This window comes from Cryptosporidium ryanae, assembly GCF_009792415.1.
Source record: "Cryptosporidium ryanae isolate 45019 chromosome Unknown contig_15, whole genome shotgun sequence".
Classification (NCBI taxonomy): domain Eukaryota; phylum Apicomplexa; class Conoidasida; order Eucoccidiorida; family Cryptosporidiidae; genus Cryptosporidium; species Cryptosporidium ryanae.
In genome coordinates this window covers 97,032-111,132 of record NW_027125571.1, presented here as the reverse complement: position 1 = coordinate 111,132, position 14,101 = coordinate 97,032, and the positions used below count along the sequence as shown (strand labels likewise).

The 14,101-nt window shown below is 32.5% G+C and overlaps 7 protein-coding genes across 7 annotated transcripts; 3 read left to right on the top strand and 4 right to left on the bottom strand.

The window, feature by feature from the left end:
• Positions 1–1,238: 1,238 nt before the first annotated feature.
• Positions 1,239–3,101, top strand: FG386_000628 (Upf1p-interacting protein; the record flags this gene model as incomplete). Its single annotated transcript, XM_067339972.1, has 1 exon — positions 1,239–3,101. One exon carries the CDS (start codon positions 1,239–1,241, stop codon positions 3,099–3,101), a length of 1,863 nt encoding a protein of 620 aa, XP_067195651.1.
• A 426-nt stretch (positions 3,102–3,527) lies between these two features.
• Positions 3,528–5,147, bottom strand: FG386_000627 (uncharacterized protein; the record flags this gene model as incomplete). Its single annotated transcript, XM_067339971.1, has 1 exon — positions 3,528–5,147. The coding sequence occupies one exon, from the start codon at positions 5,145–5,147 to the stop codon at positions 3,528–3,530; it is 1,620 nt and encodes a 539-aa protein (XP_067195650.1).
• A 1,147-nt stretch (positions 5,148–6,294) lies between these two features.
• FG386_000626 (uncharacterized protein) lies at positions 6,295–6,903 on the top strand (the record flags this gene model as incomplete). The annotated part of the gene is made up of 1 exon (XM_067339970.1): positions 6,295–6,903. One exon carries the CDS (start codon positions 6,295–6,297, stop codon positions 6,901–6,903), a length of 609 nt encoding a protein of 202 aa, XP_067195649.1.
• A 213-nt stretch (positions 6,904–7,116) lies between these two features.
• Positions 7,117–7,581, bottom strand: FG386_000625 (uncharacterized protein; the record flags this gene model as incomplete). Its single annotated transcript, XM_067339969.1, has 1 exon — positions 7,117–7,581. The coding sequence occupies one exon, from the start codon at positions 7,579–7,581 to the stop codon at positions 7,117–7,119; it is 465 nt and encodes a 154-aa protein (XP_067195648.1).
• Positions 7,582–8,301: 720 nt separating this feature from the next.
• On the bottom strand, positions 8,302–9,003 carry FG386_000624 (uncharacterized protein; the record flags this gene model as incomplete). The annotated part of the gene is made up of 1 exon (XM_067339968.1): positions 8,302–9,003. The coding sequence occupies one exon, from the start codon at positions 9,001–9,003 to the stop codon at positions 8,302–8,304; it is 702 nt and encodes a 233-aa protein (XP_067195647.1).
• A 2,076-nt stretch (positions 9,004–11,079) lies between these two features.
• FG386_000623 (uncharacterized protein) lies at positions 11,080–11,402 on the top strand (the record flags this gene model as incomplete). The annotated part of the gene is made up of 2 exons (XM_067339967.1): positions 11,080–11,323; positions 11,350–11,402. The coding sequence occupies 2 exons, from the start codon at positions 11,080–11,082 to the stop codon at positions 11,400–11,402; spliced, it is 297 nt and encodes a 98-aa protein (XP_067195646.1).
• Positions 11,403–11,698: 296 nt separating this feature from the next.
• Positions 11,699–13,954, bottom strand: FG386_000622 (uncharacterized protein; the record flags this gene model as incomplete). The annotated part of the gene is made up of 1 exon (XM_067339966.1): positions 11,699–13,954. One exon carries the CDS (start codon positions 13,952–13,954, stop codon positions 11,699–11,701), a length of 2,256 nt encoding a protein of 751 aa, XP_067195645.1.
• Positions 13,955–14,101: the final 147 nt, after the last annotated feature.

Genomic DNA, 14,101 nt, shown 5'->3' with positions numbered 1-14,101 from the left:
TATATAATAAAAAAACTATATTATCCTATAAATATAATTTTTTAATGCTGAAGTGTTTTTTCACCCTTAATCTTTTTGAGCTATTTAATTCTAAATTTGTTCCGCCTCGGGTACCCCATCCCTAGCCCCCCCTTTTTTAAAAAAACTCAATCTTGCTTTTAAATTTACAATTAACAAAAAAATTTAAATAAGTGATAACTTTTAAAAATTCGTTCTCCATTTCTCTCAATAATCTTTCTTTCTTCTTTATGTTTCATCTATTTTGTGACGTATCTTAAATTCTTTTCAGAAATAACTCTTCAGATAAACCGTTTTCCTCGTCTTGTCTGGTGTCATTTTATTTCTAATATGATTTTGATTCAAGCGTGTAGTTTTTGTTTTAGCATGAATTCGTTCTGAAAAATCAAATTAATTCTCATTATCTTCCCTTGATATTTAGAATAGATGGCTGAGTGCACGAAAACACGAGTGTAAATTCGAATTAAATAGCAAATTAACTAGAATTAACCTCAGTTTATGGGAGAATAGTTAAATTTGTGCGTAACAGAAGTTGATGAAAATGATACTCAATAATTAAAAAAGAGTGGTTAAATCGGAATAGACCTTTAAAGACGAAACAAACTTTGATTTTGTGAGATCACAACGGACAACTCTATTCAATAGCTAACAACACTGCAAAGTTATATGTCATACTCCCTGAGTTCTAACTCCTTCACATTAAAGGTTTGTAATCAAACACAACTAAATTGCCTACCTATTTTGTATGGAAATTCAAGCAATGCAATCACATGTTCGTAATAAACAATGAAGCGTTACCGCCAAAATGTAGATACCCGCAAATAAATTTGCTTACCTAAATGGTTGCAAAGTTTCAGGCGGCAAAGTTGGGAATAAAATGGACAAAACAGTAATATTTGACAATTTGGTAGAGAAGGTACGGTCTTATTTTAGTTATATGAAAAAAGAGGATCAGTGTATGTGGAGGTTGTAAGATACTTGTTATACGCTGACTATTGTCGAAGGAGATATATAGATCAATCACAGAATTCGGCAAGAGTGGCAGGAAAGAAATTCAGATTGAGGGAAGGACAAATAAACAAGCACTACGGTGGAAGTACAGAGTCAACAAGCGAATAAACAGAAGGATAGGTCTCTTTTTTTTTTTGGAGTTCTATTAAACCTATTGGGATAAACGAGGATAAGGAAGCATAATTAAGTGCCTGGAAACGAAAAGAAAGATGTTTGAAAGTATTCAAGCAAACAATATGGACAGCCAAATGAACATATTCAAGAGCTCTCCAGACTCCTCTAGTGTTTTTGAAGGAGTTTACTCAACGGTAGAACGTCCTCAATACATGAATTGCTGCGTATGTGGAATGGTTACTGAAACAAATCAGTCTAGAATGTGTATAAACTGTATTCGATCTGAGATAGATATAACAGAAGGTATTTCAAGACAGGTTGTTCTTCCCTACTGCAGACAATGTGAGAGGTTTCAGAAGCCACCGTGGGTGTCATGTCAATTGGAAAGCAGGGAGTTATTGGCTTTGTGTTTAAAGAAAATAAAAGGCTTGAACACAGTTAGATTGGTAGATGCTTCATTTATATGGACAGAACCGCATAGTAAGAGACTAAAAGTTAAATGTACAATTCAAAAGGAGATAATGAATGGAGCGATAGTTCAGCAAAATATAATAGTTGAATTTTATTTGCAAGGACAACAATGCGATGATTGCAAAAGGAGTTTTACACCACACACCTGGAACGCAGTTGTACAGGTTAGACAAAGAGTACAACACAAAAGAACATTCTTGTACTTGGAACAGCTCATACTAAAGAATGGCGCTCATGAAAAAGTGTCTAATATAATTGAAAAACCAGATGGTTTAGATTTTCAGTTTCAACAAAAGAATCACGCACAAACCCTCGTTGACTTTATAACCCATCATTTTGTTGCAAAAGTTAAAACCAGTCGTCAACTTATATCACACGATTCACATAGCAATACACACCACAATAAGTTCACATTTTCAGTTGAATTATCGCCTATTTGCAAGGACGATGTGGTTTTTGTTCCAAAAAGCCTGTCTACAACACTATTAGGAGGAGCCTCCTCCATTCTCCTTTGCAAAAAGATAACAAACAGGCTTTGTTTGCTGGATCCGTTTACTGGAAGAGAGGTTGATTTGGCTAAGGAGAAATACTGGCAGCATGCGGGAGTTACAGGAAATAATGCCAGTGGTGGTTTTGCAGGCAATACAAGCAAGAACTCATTGATTCCTCTTTTATCTCGCTCGAGTCTAGTGGACTTTTATGTTATGAATGTAGATATACTCAGGGGTTCCTATGCTCAGGAATGTGGGAAAAACAAAAAGTCATGTGTTATAGCAGAAGTTGAATTATGTAAGGAATCAGATCTCGGAAAACCTGATTCAAGCATAATAGTTACTACTCACCTTGGAAACATAATTCATCCAGGTGACTTGGTTAAGGGATACGACTTTAGAACGTTGAATAACTTTGGTTCAGTTGAAGATTCCTCTGAATTTATACAATGGAGAGAGAGGAACCATGATGTTATTATTGTTAAAAAGATCTTTAAAAGAGAGTACCAGTATTACTACAACAGTAACAGTGATGATAGAAATCTTGTTAAATATGAAAACTCACAAACATTTATTATGCAACGTCCCTGGGTTCTCCAGAGGCTCCATAAACAAGTCTCTTACGACGGTGATTCTGGAATTGCAACTCAGAATGAAGATATAGAACAATTTAAAAACGAACTTGAGGAGGATTATGAGATGAGGAAAGGGGTTAATTTATACTGGGATCCAAGAATTCAAGATTCCACTAGAGAGATATATAGGAAAATGAGGAGGCCAAGACACATTATTAAAAAAGAGAAAAATAATAAAAATTTGTCCGGAGAAATGATGATAGACAACTTTAATGATAATTCTACCATAATCGATGACATTGGAAAAGAAGAACAAAGAAGTGAGTATGGCTACGATTATAATGAAACTCAGGAGGAGGAAGTGAATCAGATCGACATTTCTGAGCTTTTAGATGGTCTTTCCATACACGATCTCCAATGAATATTATTTGAAAATATATATATTTTATACATAGCTTCGTTTCATTACTCAATTTACTTTCTGTTCAAACATAATTCTACTTTAGTCTCTTTAGTTTTATTCCAAATGAACACTTCTCTTCAGATTCCTCTATTTACTAGTTCAGGACCAATTATAGCTAAACTATAACAGCTAAAATTGCAATCTGTTAAAGGCGTATCAATTTTTGTAATAAAGTATTGAGTTAAACTAAAACAAACTAATCTAGATAATTACCCTAAATGGCAACTATAAATAGGACATAAAACAAATTATTCGACTATTTATTATTCAAAATTAAACTATCTAGTAAAATGCGTTTGCTTTATATCCCTATGGTCTCGTAGTTATTATACATTATTTCAATGATATATAGTTATTATTATAATTAAAATGGGAGTTTGTGTATTACTCTTCTTCTTCTTCCTCAGACTCGTGTGTACTTACAATATCGTCTTGTTCATCAGAGTTTTCACTTGATTCTTTATTATCATTTTCGTCTTTATCTCCTCCCTTGTCCTTATTTTCATCTTTTTTATCCTCTTTACTGTCCTCGCTATCTTTATTGTCACCGTTCTTATTATCCCCCTCGTCTTCATCTTTTTCGTGCTCTTTATCGTTTTTATTCTCTTCCTTTTTATCTTTACCGTCGCTTTTCTCCTTTTCCGAAGATTCAAACAGACTTCCTCCAGTTAATACTGATTCAGCTTCTTGGAGAAGTTCTTTGGCACTTTTAGCAGCGTTCCTAGCAGCATCCACAACCGAACTACCCTTTCCACTATTCTCATCCTTTTCTTCTTTTTTCTCGTCCTTTTCTTCTTTTTTCTCGTCCTTTTCATCTTTTTTCTCGTCCTTTTCATCTTTTTTCTCGTCCTTTTCATCTTTTTTCTCGTCTTTATATCCCAATACAGAACTAACTGATTCCGTCTCTTTGTCATCGTTTCCACCATCAAAATTATGTGTTTCTTTTCCAAAGGCATCGCTTAAACCTTTAGAAAGTCCTGATTTGACTAGTTGTCTTAAACGCCTTCTAGTTACAAATTTAATTTGACCTTCCTCATTCAAAAATGGAATTAGCATATCGTAAGGCTTAATCTTCTCTTCCTTGTTCATTGATAACAAATCGATACTTTTTAACTCAACTCCATATTGCCCTGTATTTGCGTCCAACACAAGAGGAAGGAACACTGCTCCATTTGGAAATCTTGATTCCCCTTTTGTTTCCAATTGCTTTGACTTGTTGACCGTTTCATCTTTATCTTTATGCTCTCTTATTTCAGTTTCATGTGAAGATGTTGATGGATGTTCTTTTTTATCACTCTCGGGCACTGGTCTATCAGGTTCATTTTTAATTGATATTAAATCACCTGTTTTTGTTACTAATGTTGTGTCCGTTATTGTACCCGTTATTGTTCCTGTTATTTTCGCGTTATGAGTTTCTAATCCCTCACTTTTTCCGAATATTGCTTCATGACAACAGTCCACAGTTGGCTTTGCTTCTCCACTACACGAACAGTTTGAGGCCTTCTTCTCTTCACCCTCATGTAAAGGTGGTCCGTGATGATCTGAATGTTCCGGTGATCCATGGTGACCTGGCTGATCAGCCGGTTCTGATTTGGAATTATTTGAGAATAGAGGTGCTGGGGGTGGCGGCGAAGGAATAAATGGGAGTATCCCATGTTCATTATTAGATGTAGATGAACCATTTTCTTCTTGTTTTCCTTCAGGCTTTCCTTTATCGTCTTGTTTTGGTGTTTCATTTGGTGATTTGTGTTCTTGTTGTCCCTCTGACTTTCCTTGATCGCCTTGTTTTGGCGTTTCACTTGGTTGTTTGTGTTCACCTTGTACTCCCTCTGGTTTTCCTGACTCACCCTGCTTTTGCGTTACATCTGAACCTTCTTGTTTTTTCTTTTCATTGTCACCACCCCCCCCAAGTCCAAACAAAAAAGCTCTTACTTTCAAACACTCACTATCATTTAAAACTATGATAAGCAATAATAACACTCCAAATAAAAGTTTATTTCTCATTGTATCCTTATAAATTACCTGTTAACAGGTGAAATGGCATCTATTACTCGTTTATTATATATTTTTATGTGTAAAATGCATAATATTAAGGTACTTTATTTCAATATATTATTGAATTTCAGTAAAAACCACTGTTAAAGCTATTTTTGTATATTTTATCTTTTATCCATTCATACAAATCTTAAATTTAATTTAAAAATATATAGTACTGTAATGTTATATATTTATCTCTTAGTCCTTTTTATTTTACCTCTTAAAATCAAAATAGCAATATTATTACGTAAATAATTAATGAGTAACCGTTGTCACAGAAAGTGTTTTAGCTTTTTCTATAAATTAATAAACTGTGTAAAATTCAGTAATATATATTGCTTCTATACTCATAAAGGTATAATTTAAAAATAGCTTTTGCAAACTTTATTCAAAGCAGCCTCACTTCTTTGAGTACTTTTTAATCTTTAATACATGGAAAAAAAATTAGATATTTTTTATACTTATATTTGCACATGCTTCACACATTAATATTTATTTACACACTTTAATTAAAAATAATTTTCATGAACAAATTCACATGTTTTCTTGAATTTGAACTAGTAAACATACACATTTTCCGTTTATTTTATTCTGCTTCCTTTCTTCTCTTTTAAAAGTGAAGACGAATTCTAATTAGCGTTCCTTCCTGCTGTAAATCCCTCTCTCTTACATCCAGAAAACAAAGAAAATATGCACAACTTAATGCCAATGTTTAAGGTGGATTTTGGTTTAACTTCCTCAACAAATACAGATAAACTTCGAATTATAGGCACTGTTTGCAGTTATGATAAATTTCTTTCGAAAAGTCATAAATTAGCCGTTGGCGCCTTGGCGGTTGTTGCCTTCGAGGCTACTTAAGGTCAGGTTAAAATTGAATTTCGTGTTTCCACAATTAAGCAAAAGGCATATATACTTTTATATAAATATAGTATGTGACTCCAACATTGAGCAGGTTCTTTTTTAGCTAGGTACTGAAGCAGAAGTAGGAGTTTTAAATACAAAACTAATCTAGTGCCGAACGAGGCCGAACTTCACTCTCAAGTAATTAGAGTTTTGATATTTTTGGTTAAATCCTTTTTTTGAGTTTGTGAAATTAAAGTGATACACATTTTCAATGAGTAGCTATATTGACGACAAGTTAACAGAACTATCATCTAACATCACGAATGATGATATGTTCAATATAGAGGAGGAAATAGACTATTCTCGTATTGTGAACGACGGAAATAATATGTCTGATGTAAGAAGAAGTCCAGAAAAAAAAGAAGAAAATAACGAGTTGTTAAATGATGAGGAAATAGATTTAATTCTTGAATACGTATCTGTAAAGGCAAGCGAGAGCAGTGAGGTCACAGGAAACGAGGTTATAGATTCCACTATACAAAATTGCAGGAGCTCTGGATTTGATTTATCTGAAGTGTTGGATTATCTAATTGGTTCTGGACATGTTAGCTTTGAAAATGAAAGCGAGAGTAATGAGGATAGTTTAAGTTACATTCAATCGGTATTAAAACAAAAAAATAGATACATTCCAAGTAATATTGAAGAAATAGCACTGGTTGTTTCATCCGTTTCGAAGTTATTTGTTTTGGAACTAATGGCAAAAGTGAACAAACAAATGAATAGGGACAAAAGAAATAACGGCAGCAATACCAATGTAATTAACGTTCACAGCATATATAATGCTTTTTCAAGTCAGAAGGATCTCATACCAAGTGTATGATTATTAATTAAGCTAGACATCAACTATCATTACTCAAACTACTGGGATAATATTGATACTCTCTTCAAAAATAATCATCTTAAAACATAGTACTATACATTAAGTAGACAAAACAAAAGAAAAAATGAGAATAAGTAGTCATAAATTTAAGTTGAGCTGCATCTTACTTTTATTCCGTTTTCATTAAAAGTTATTCATTTATTATATAACTGTTTAATTTCGTTTAAATAATATATACATTATCAAAAATACAAAAAATATAAATAGTGACATTGCCCATATATGTTTCCAGTTGCTAGTACCACTAAGTGATTTAATTTTTGTAATTGTTCCCTTTAATAAAACTCCAAAAGAACCCATTTCGTCAGTTAAGCTTGAGAGCAGGTCATTGCTTTCTTTTACTTGTTGTCTCATTGTTGTACTTATATACTTTAAATCTTGTACTTTTGCTTCTAAATCAATCATATACTGGTCATTTTGCTCTTCTAAAATTGACTTTGTTTTGAATAAATGAGAAATAACAAACACTGCTTTAAAAAGTATAATTAAACTTACCATATTGTTGTTACTCCCTCCAAAGATTGCACCCCTATTGCCTCTATCATCCTCAAATTTAGTGTATTTATTTCTGCCATTCATCGTTGAAAACAAACCGGACCTCTTGTCTTTCATCTCCATGATTTCAATTCAAATAAATAACATTCTGGAACAAGTATAAGTCACTGCTCTCATATATACTCTTTCCTTTTTTAAGTATCTTTGCACATATTACTTACCTTTAAAAACTCAATATTATAGTGTGTTTCGTCTGTTTATTGACTTAAAGTGTACTATACCTATTCTGTATATTTACTTTACACCAAAAACAACATAAAGTGCCTGTAGAACTATCTTATAATGCTATTAACCGGTGAGCCATAACAACAATAATTTACCGACACCGTTTAATTGTATTTATATTTACCCACTTCCGCTTATATTCCCAAATACAGCGCAATGCAAATTTATTTTGTAAATTTGTTGCTTCTGAAAACAAAACGAAGAAGAAAATACCCGCCCAATGAATCTATTTATGCATATTTTATTTAATAAATGAAATTGAGTGGAAACAAATGTTGAATTGAAAGGTAAACAAAAGGGTGAAACAGAAACAGTAAAGCAGAATATAAGAACTTTTGAGTGGCGAATTTAGCGGAATGAAGTCAAATTACGAACACGAATGTCAACAAGAGTAAAAATCGATGTGTAGATTTTAAAATACAAGTAACAAGGAAAAGAGCATGTTATTAAATAGTCAGTAATGCTATAATTAGACAAAGGATATCATAGTAAAATAGTGGCTATTACTGTTTTACAATTATCCTACAATGAGTCTCTGGGAAAAAATGAATTAATTATTTAGTCGGAGTCACTAAACTGTATAGAACTGACACCTGTAGAAATAGTCCCATTTCCTTTCCAGGAGCATCTTTTTTTTTTGGCTTTTTCTTGTCTAAAACCCTTGCCCCTAACTTGTCCGAGTTCAAAAGCAGCCTTTGAGGCAAAGTCGTCGGAGTGGCTACTGTACTTTCTCATATTCCAATATGAATTATCACTTAGCCTGTTGTCAGATAATTTGTCTTTATATTTATTCTCATCTATTCTTTTGAACCTGTGTTGTATAGATGCAGAAACATACTGAGATTCGTCATTGTCAACATTGACATCTATAACTGTGTTTTCACCATCTCCTTTACATTCACCTAAATTATATGTTTTGTTCTTTTTGTTAGTCTCAATGCAATTTTCTTGTTCTTTTTTTTCCTGTTTATGTGTTCGTTTTTTTTCATTCTTATTAACGTTAACCTTTTCTATACTTGCTGACTTGTTTTCCTGTTTGTTTTTTGTAACACTAAATTTTAAATTTCTATCTTCGCTGTAGTGCTTAATCAAGTGCTCAATACTTGGAATCTTTTTATATTGTTTTATTACCTTATTATCAATACTTTCAAGCTCAGGATAACTTTTATTTATATACTTTACTGCTTTTGACAGCTCCAAGTCTCCTAAATACTCCCTAATTAGCCATAAACACACCAACTTGTAATCGCCGTTTTTCATTCTTTAGTTATATCACGAGTGTATGGCCGTTATAGTGAAAATGAAATAGTATCAATTTTTTCAAAGTCTGTGCTCAATATTTCTTATTTAAATTAATGTAATTTGAATTTAAAATATTAAAATATGGGAAGCTAAAGTAGCTTGTTTCTCTTTAGTCAAAAAGAAGGCTGGTACTGACTATATTGTTCTCAGTTAGATATGTTAAATTGTTCTTTTTCCACCTCGTCCTACTGATCTTGACGAAAACTGCTTCTATTATACAAAGTTCCACAACAAATTGTATTCTCTCCAAGTGCTATTTAATTATACAATAGCAAAAGGTAAAATTTGTCATTTCACATATTGATGAATTGGCGCCCTTCTTATCCTATTTAAGTCGTGGGAAGCAGGCTGCTAAGTGAGAGGGTTTGGATAGATATGTGTATGTGAGTACAAAAGTAAAATAATAATACATACTGGTAAACAGAGTCAACTATATTACGAATTTACTCATATATGCATGTAACAGTTCATTAAGATGGTGATGTTGTTTTACTTAGTAATTTTTCTTGTAGTAATATTGTTTTTGCAAAATACAAATTACTTTTCAGTTATGCATACAAGGTAAATTAGTTTAAATATGTGAATAATCAGGAAGAAATGCCTCATACTGCTTTCAACCACTTATGTCACTGATGACGTTGCAATTTACACGTATTGGTTTGAAGGTCGTTTTTCCTGCTCCCTTTTTACTTATAAACTTAACAAAACATCGTTTTTTCCTTGTTCACTTAATTTATCATAAAATTAACTTAAATATTTATTTTTACTTTTGGTGATTGTCGTAGAAAATTGGTACATATGTTTGCAGGCACCTATGCTTTATTTGTACCGAATACAGTTGAAACTAGAATATTGAAAATATGCATAGCAACGTTGATGGTAACATGTGTTTGGGTGTTTCCCAATGTATTTAAGTTAAAGTTTGCGAGACACAAAGATAAGGGAATACTTTTTTTTGGTATTCTTGTCTGTATTTGGTCATTATTTGATTTAGACTTGAGGTACTTTGCACCTTCTATATATAGCGACCCTATTGGAGCAATAGTAGGTAATGTTTTTCCGGAACCAAAATTATATAAGGAAAAGACGGTAAGTTTATTAATTTTATGAAAATGGAGAAATGATCAAAAGCAAAGGATTAAGGTAAAGCTGAAGTGGATACAAGTATTGATACTTGCTATTCCCTTTTACCATTCCAATAATATTTGAATGGTTGAAAGGTAAATTTTTACAAGTTTAAAAGGCCTCTTCATTGATTAAATATTACTTAAACAACTAATTAACTTTAAAGGTGGCAGGGTCACTTTCCATATTCATTGTGTCATTACTGACAACATATGTGCTTGGAAGCGATTTTCTGCTTCGAGTTCTCGTTTCCCTCGCAATAGCTACATTAGAACTTTTCGGGGGCGAATACGACAATCTTCTATTGACTACTCCTATGCTTACTTTGTGTATTTTAAATAAAATAGCAGACACAAGGAATCGCTATCTTGTCTAGACAAATCATAGTTAACATTATATCGAGCAACACAAATAAAAACGGCACAAATATAATTGCTTGTGTACGAAATAAAACAAATGAAAGAAGCTTAGAGTAAATCAGACAAACAAACTGCGCATAAACTGTCTTTTTGTTCATTTTTTGTTATTTGTGCATTTGAACGTCAAACTAAGTTTCAATACTTATTCTTTCTTATATAGGTTAGAATTTCCCGCCTCTTTGTTTTATGGGCATAATAAATAGACAATAATGACGAAAATAAATAGTGAATTTAGAAGGCGTGTTTATTATAAATTAGTATACTATTTAACATAGTGCTTATTTAATTTTAATATTATTAGATTATGGCGTCTCTAAGGAAAAATAGTCGATTAAATTATAATTAGTGGTACCGGAATAAAAATAAGTTAATTTATTAGGGGAATTAATTTGCAAGGTTTTCCTTAAAAAATAGAAGAACCGGTTTGAATAGCAATTGAACCAGCTATATAAGGTCAGTACAACGGCACAAAAGAGAGAGAATAAAAAAGATGTCCTCTAAAGCTCGTCAAGCAACAGCCATAGATGCCCAAACAGAGAAGGCATTCCAAAAACAAGAGACTGTGTTTCTGGGTGATAAACGTCTTCTATCAAAAAAGGGATCGAAGATTCCAAGATACTTTAGAGACCCAGGTTTGGGTTTCTCAATACCTACAGAAGCCAAGACTGGAATTTATATTGACAAGAAATGTCCGTTTACCGGTAATGTAAGCATTAGAGGACGTATATTAAAAGGTATGTGTATATCTACTAAAATGAAGAGGACAATAGTCGTCAGAAGAAACTATTTGAAATACGTGGCCAAATACAATAGATTCGAGAAGAGACATAAAAATGTGTCAGTTCACTGCTCCCCATGTTTTGATGTTAAGGAAGGAGACATTATTACAATGGGACAATGTCGTCCATTGTCTAAGACCGTTAGATTTAATGTATTAAAGGTCGAGAAGAATCAGATATTTGGGACTGCTCGCAAGCAATTCCGCCTTTTCTAGATTAATATTATTGGTAGATTATTGAAATAATTAAGAGACCATCTTTTACTTTCTTTGTTTAAGAGTTTATTCTTGTACTCTGTATTTGTCTTGTTTAGTATTGACTGTGACGGTACTAAAGATGATCAACCAGACCGTGCACGTGCACATCCTTTTCTCTTTGTACCCTCGAGTAATCTATTTGTGGCAATTTTGTTTGAATGTAGGTTTTCCCACTTTGACTATTTGGGGATTTAATGATGCTCATCAAATCGAGTTTCCTGCCCAAAGAGGAAATTCTTTTCATACTTAGATTGATTGATTTTTTCTTTGCTTTAAACAAAGTACTGTTTCTCTTTGAATATTGGTACTCAAACGGCCAGTCGTTGTATATTCTTTTGACTTTTGAATTCCGTGACGGTATATCGTTTGAAGTAACAGGAGTGTCACTACTAAGGTCTTCTCTAGTGGTTAAATATTCACATTTGTCTTGTGTTTCTTGAGACTCCAATTCTTTCATTAAAATGAGATCGGTGTCCATATATTCTGTGTCTTGATTTAAAGCACAGAACAACCTACATTTATTGTCACAGTTCTCAACCTTAATGTCGCTTCTACTGTTCAAAGCAACACTATTGTTAACTTGAGCATTGTTTGTATTTTTAATAATTGAACCAATATCGGAAACAAATTCAAAACTAATTTTTTTGTTGTTGATTATTTTAACGTAACCAGACAAAGAAATGCCTAGGTATTTGCAGGGTAGAAGAAATTTAGCATCTTTAGGTGGTTTTTTGTTTCCAATAAACAAATCAGAGTCATTATTATTAAATTTAGTGTAAAGTATATGTCTAGAACAGTCATATATGTCCTTAACTGTAGGTATTTCTGATTTATACTTAAAGTCGCTCGTCTTAATCTTAACGACTCTGTTGGCATCCTTCAATTTAACGCCTATTTTGGTCGGTTTGCTTTTAAATTGTTTATAGTTGCTGTAGTTTCTATTGTAAAGTTCATTTGAAAACACCATCAACCACCTCTCCACATCACTTATACTTTTAAGTGGTATCCCGAATACTTTTGATGACTGCATGCTGTTTACTTTGTTGTTTGAAACAGAGTCATTGTCTATTCCTCTCGATGAATTGTATAAATATGTGCCATTTTTATTTCCAAATAAGTCAATTAGTTGCAGTACAGTATATCTTTGTAAATCTTTAATTTTATTTACTTTTGGCAGCAACTCCGTTACTCTTTTTCCCAGTTTTCCACCCAAATATCTTAGTTTTAGAATGTTTGTTTCGCTTATAAATCTGTCAAACCACCTAGGCAATAACAAAACTTGGTTATTGGGCTTTCTCAGAGAACTTACCATTTTAGAATAAAGTTTATTTACATATATTCCTGAACTACATGTATATGTTGTTTCGCTCAATAACCTTTTTCTTGCTCTGTAAATTAACGTTGAACCTATTATCAGACACATTTCTTTAAACGTTAAGTTTGTGATTCCAAAATAATTATTGTCACAATACTCGTTATTTATTGCTATATTATCGTTATAATCGTATAGTTCGTAAACTATATTTCCAAATTCACTCTTGTTAAACAGCTCTGGAAACAAAACTCTTATATAGTCTATTAATTCATTCTTCTTCTTCAGCTCCTTAACATCACTTTCGTCAATGCTATATTCACTGCTAACGCACAAAAATTTGTTTAATTCGCTCAATTTTCTAACACATTCAGTGCTTTCACTCTCGTTTTCTATGTCAATGTACACATCAAAAATCTTTATCACTAACTCTGTTATATCAAAGTATATTTCGTCTATAGAGGATATTTGAAATTTGCAATACGGTAGGTAACTCGTTAGGGACTTAAAAATTAACTTGGACGCTTTTCTAAATATGTCGAGTAACAATTTTTTATTTTCTTTATCCTGACCTCCTTCCTCTAATCCAATTGATCCCTCTTTTATTTCGTCTTTACCGTTTTCCAAATGCAAATTTAAGTCAAAATCGCAGTTTTTGCTTGCTGAATACTCGGTCTCACAACCTTTATTTGCGGATAATGTGTCTACAAAAATGTTTTCTGGTATAATTATTTCGGGACAAATTGAAAGTATTTGATCCTTATTCATTCCTCTTGTCAGTCCTTTTTCCTTGGAAGGGTAGTTTAATGCTAACACCAAGTTATTGTGAATCACTGCCAATGGCTTTTCCCTAGGTATGTTGTATTCAATATGACAAACTTGAGCAAAAAATGCGTCCATATCTATTAATGATATGACTTTTGGAATAAGTTTGGGGTTGTATTTTCCTTTAAAGTCTGAGTTTAAGTCACTAAACAACAATACATCTTTTTTTTCAGTTGTATTTAAACTCAACATTTCCAAATATTGCTTTACACAAATACGCTTAGTTGACATTCACATTTCTATAAACCAATTAAATTGCTCATATTGTCCTCACGGAGAAAACCAAACAAAGTTAATATTGTTCGAAGGCATTTATGCCTCTCGTGTTTGGTTTTTTTA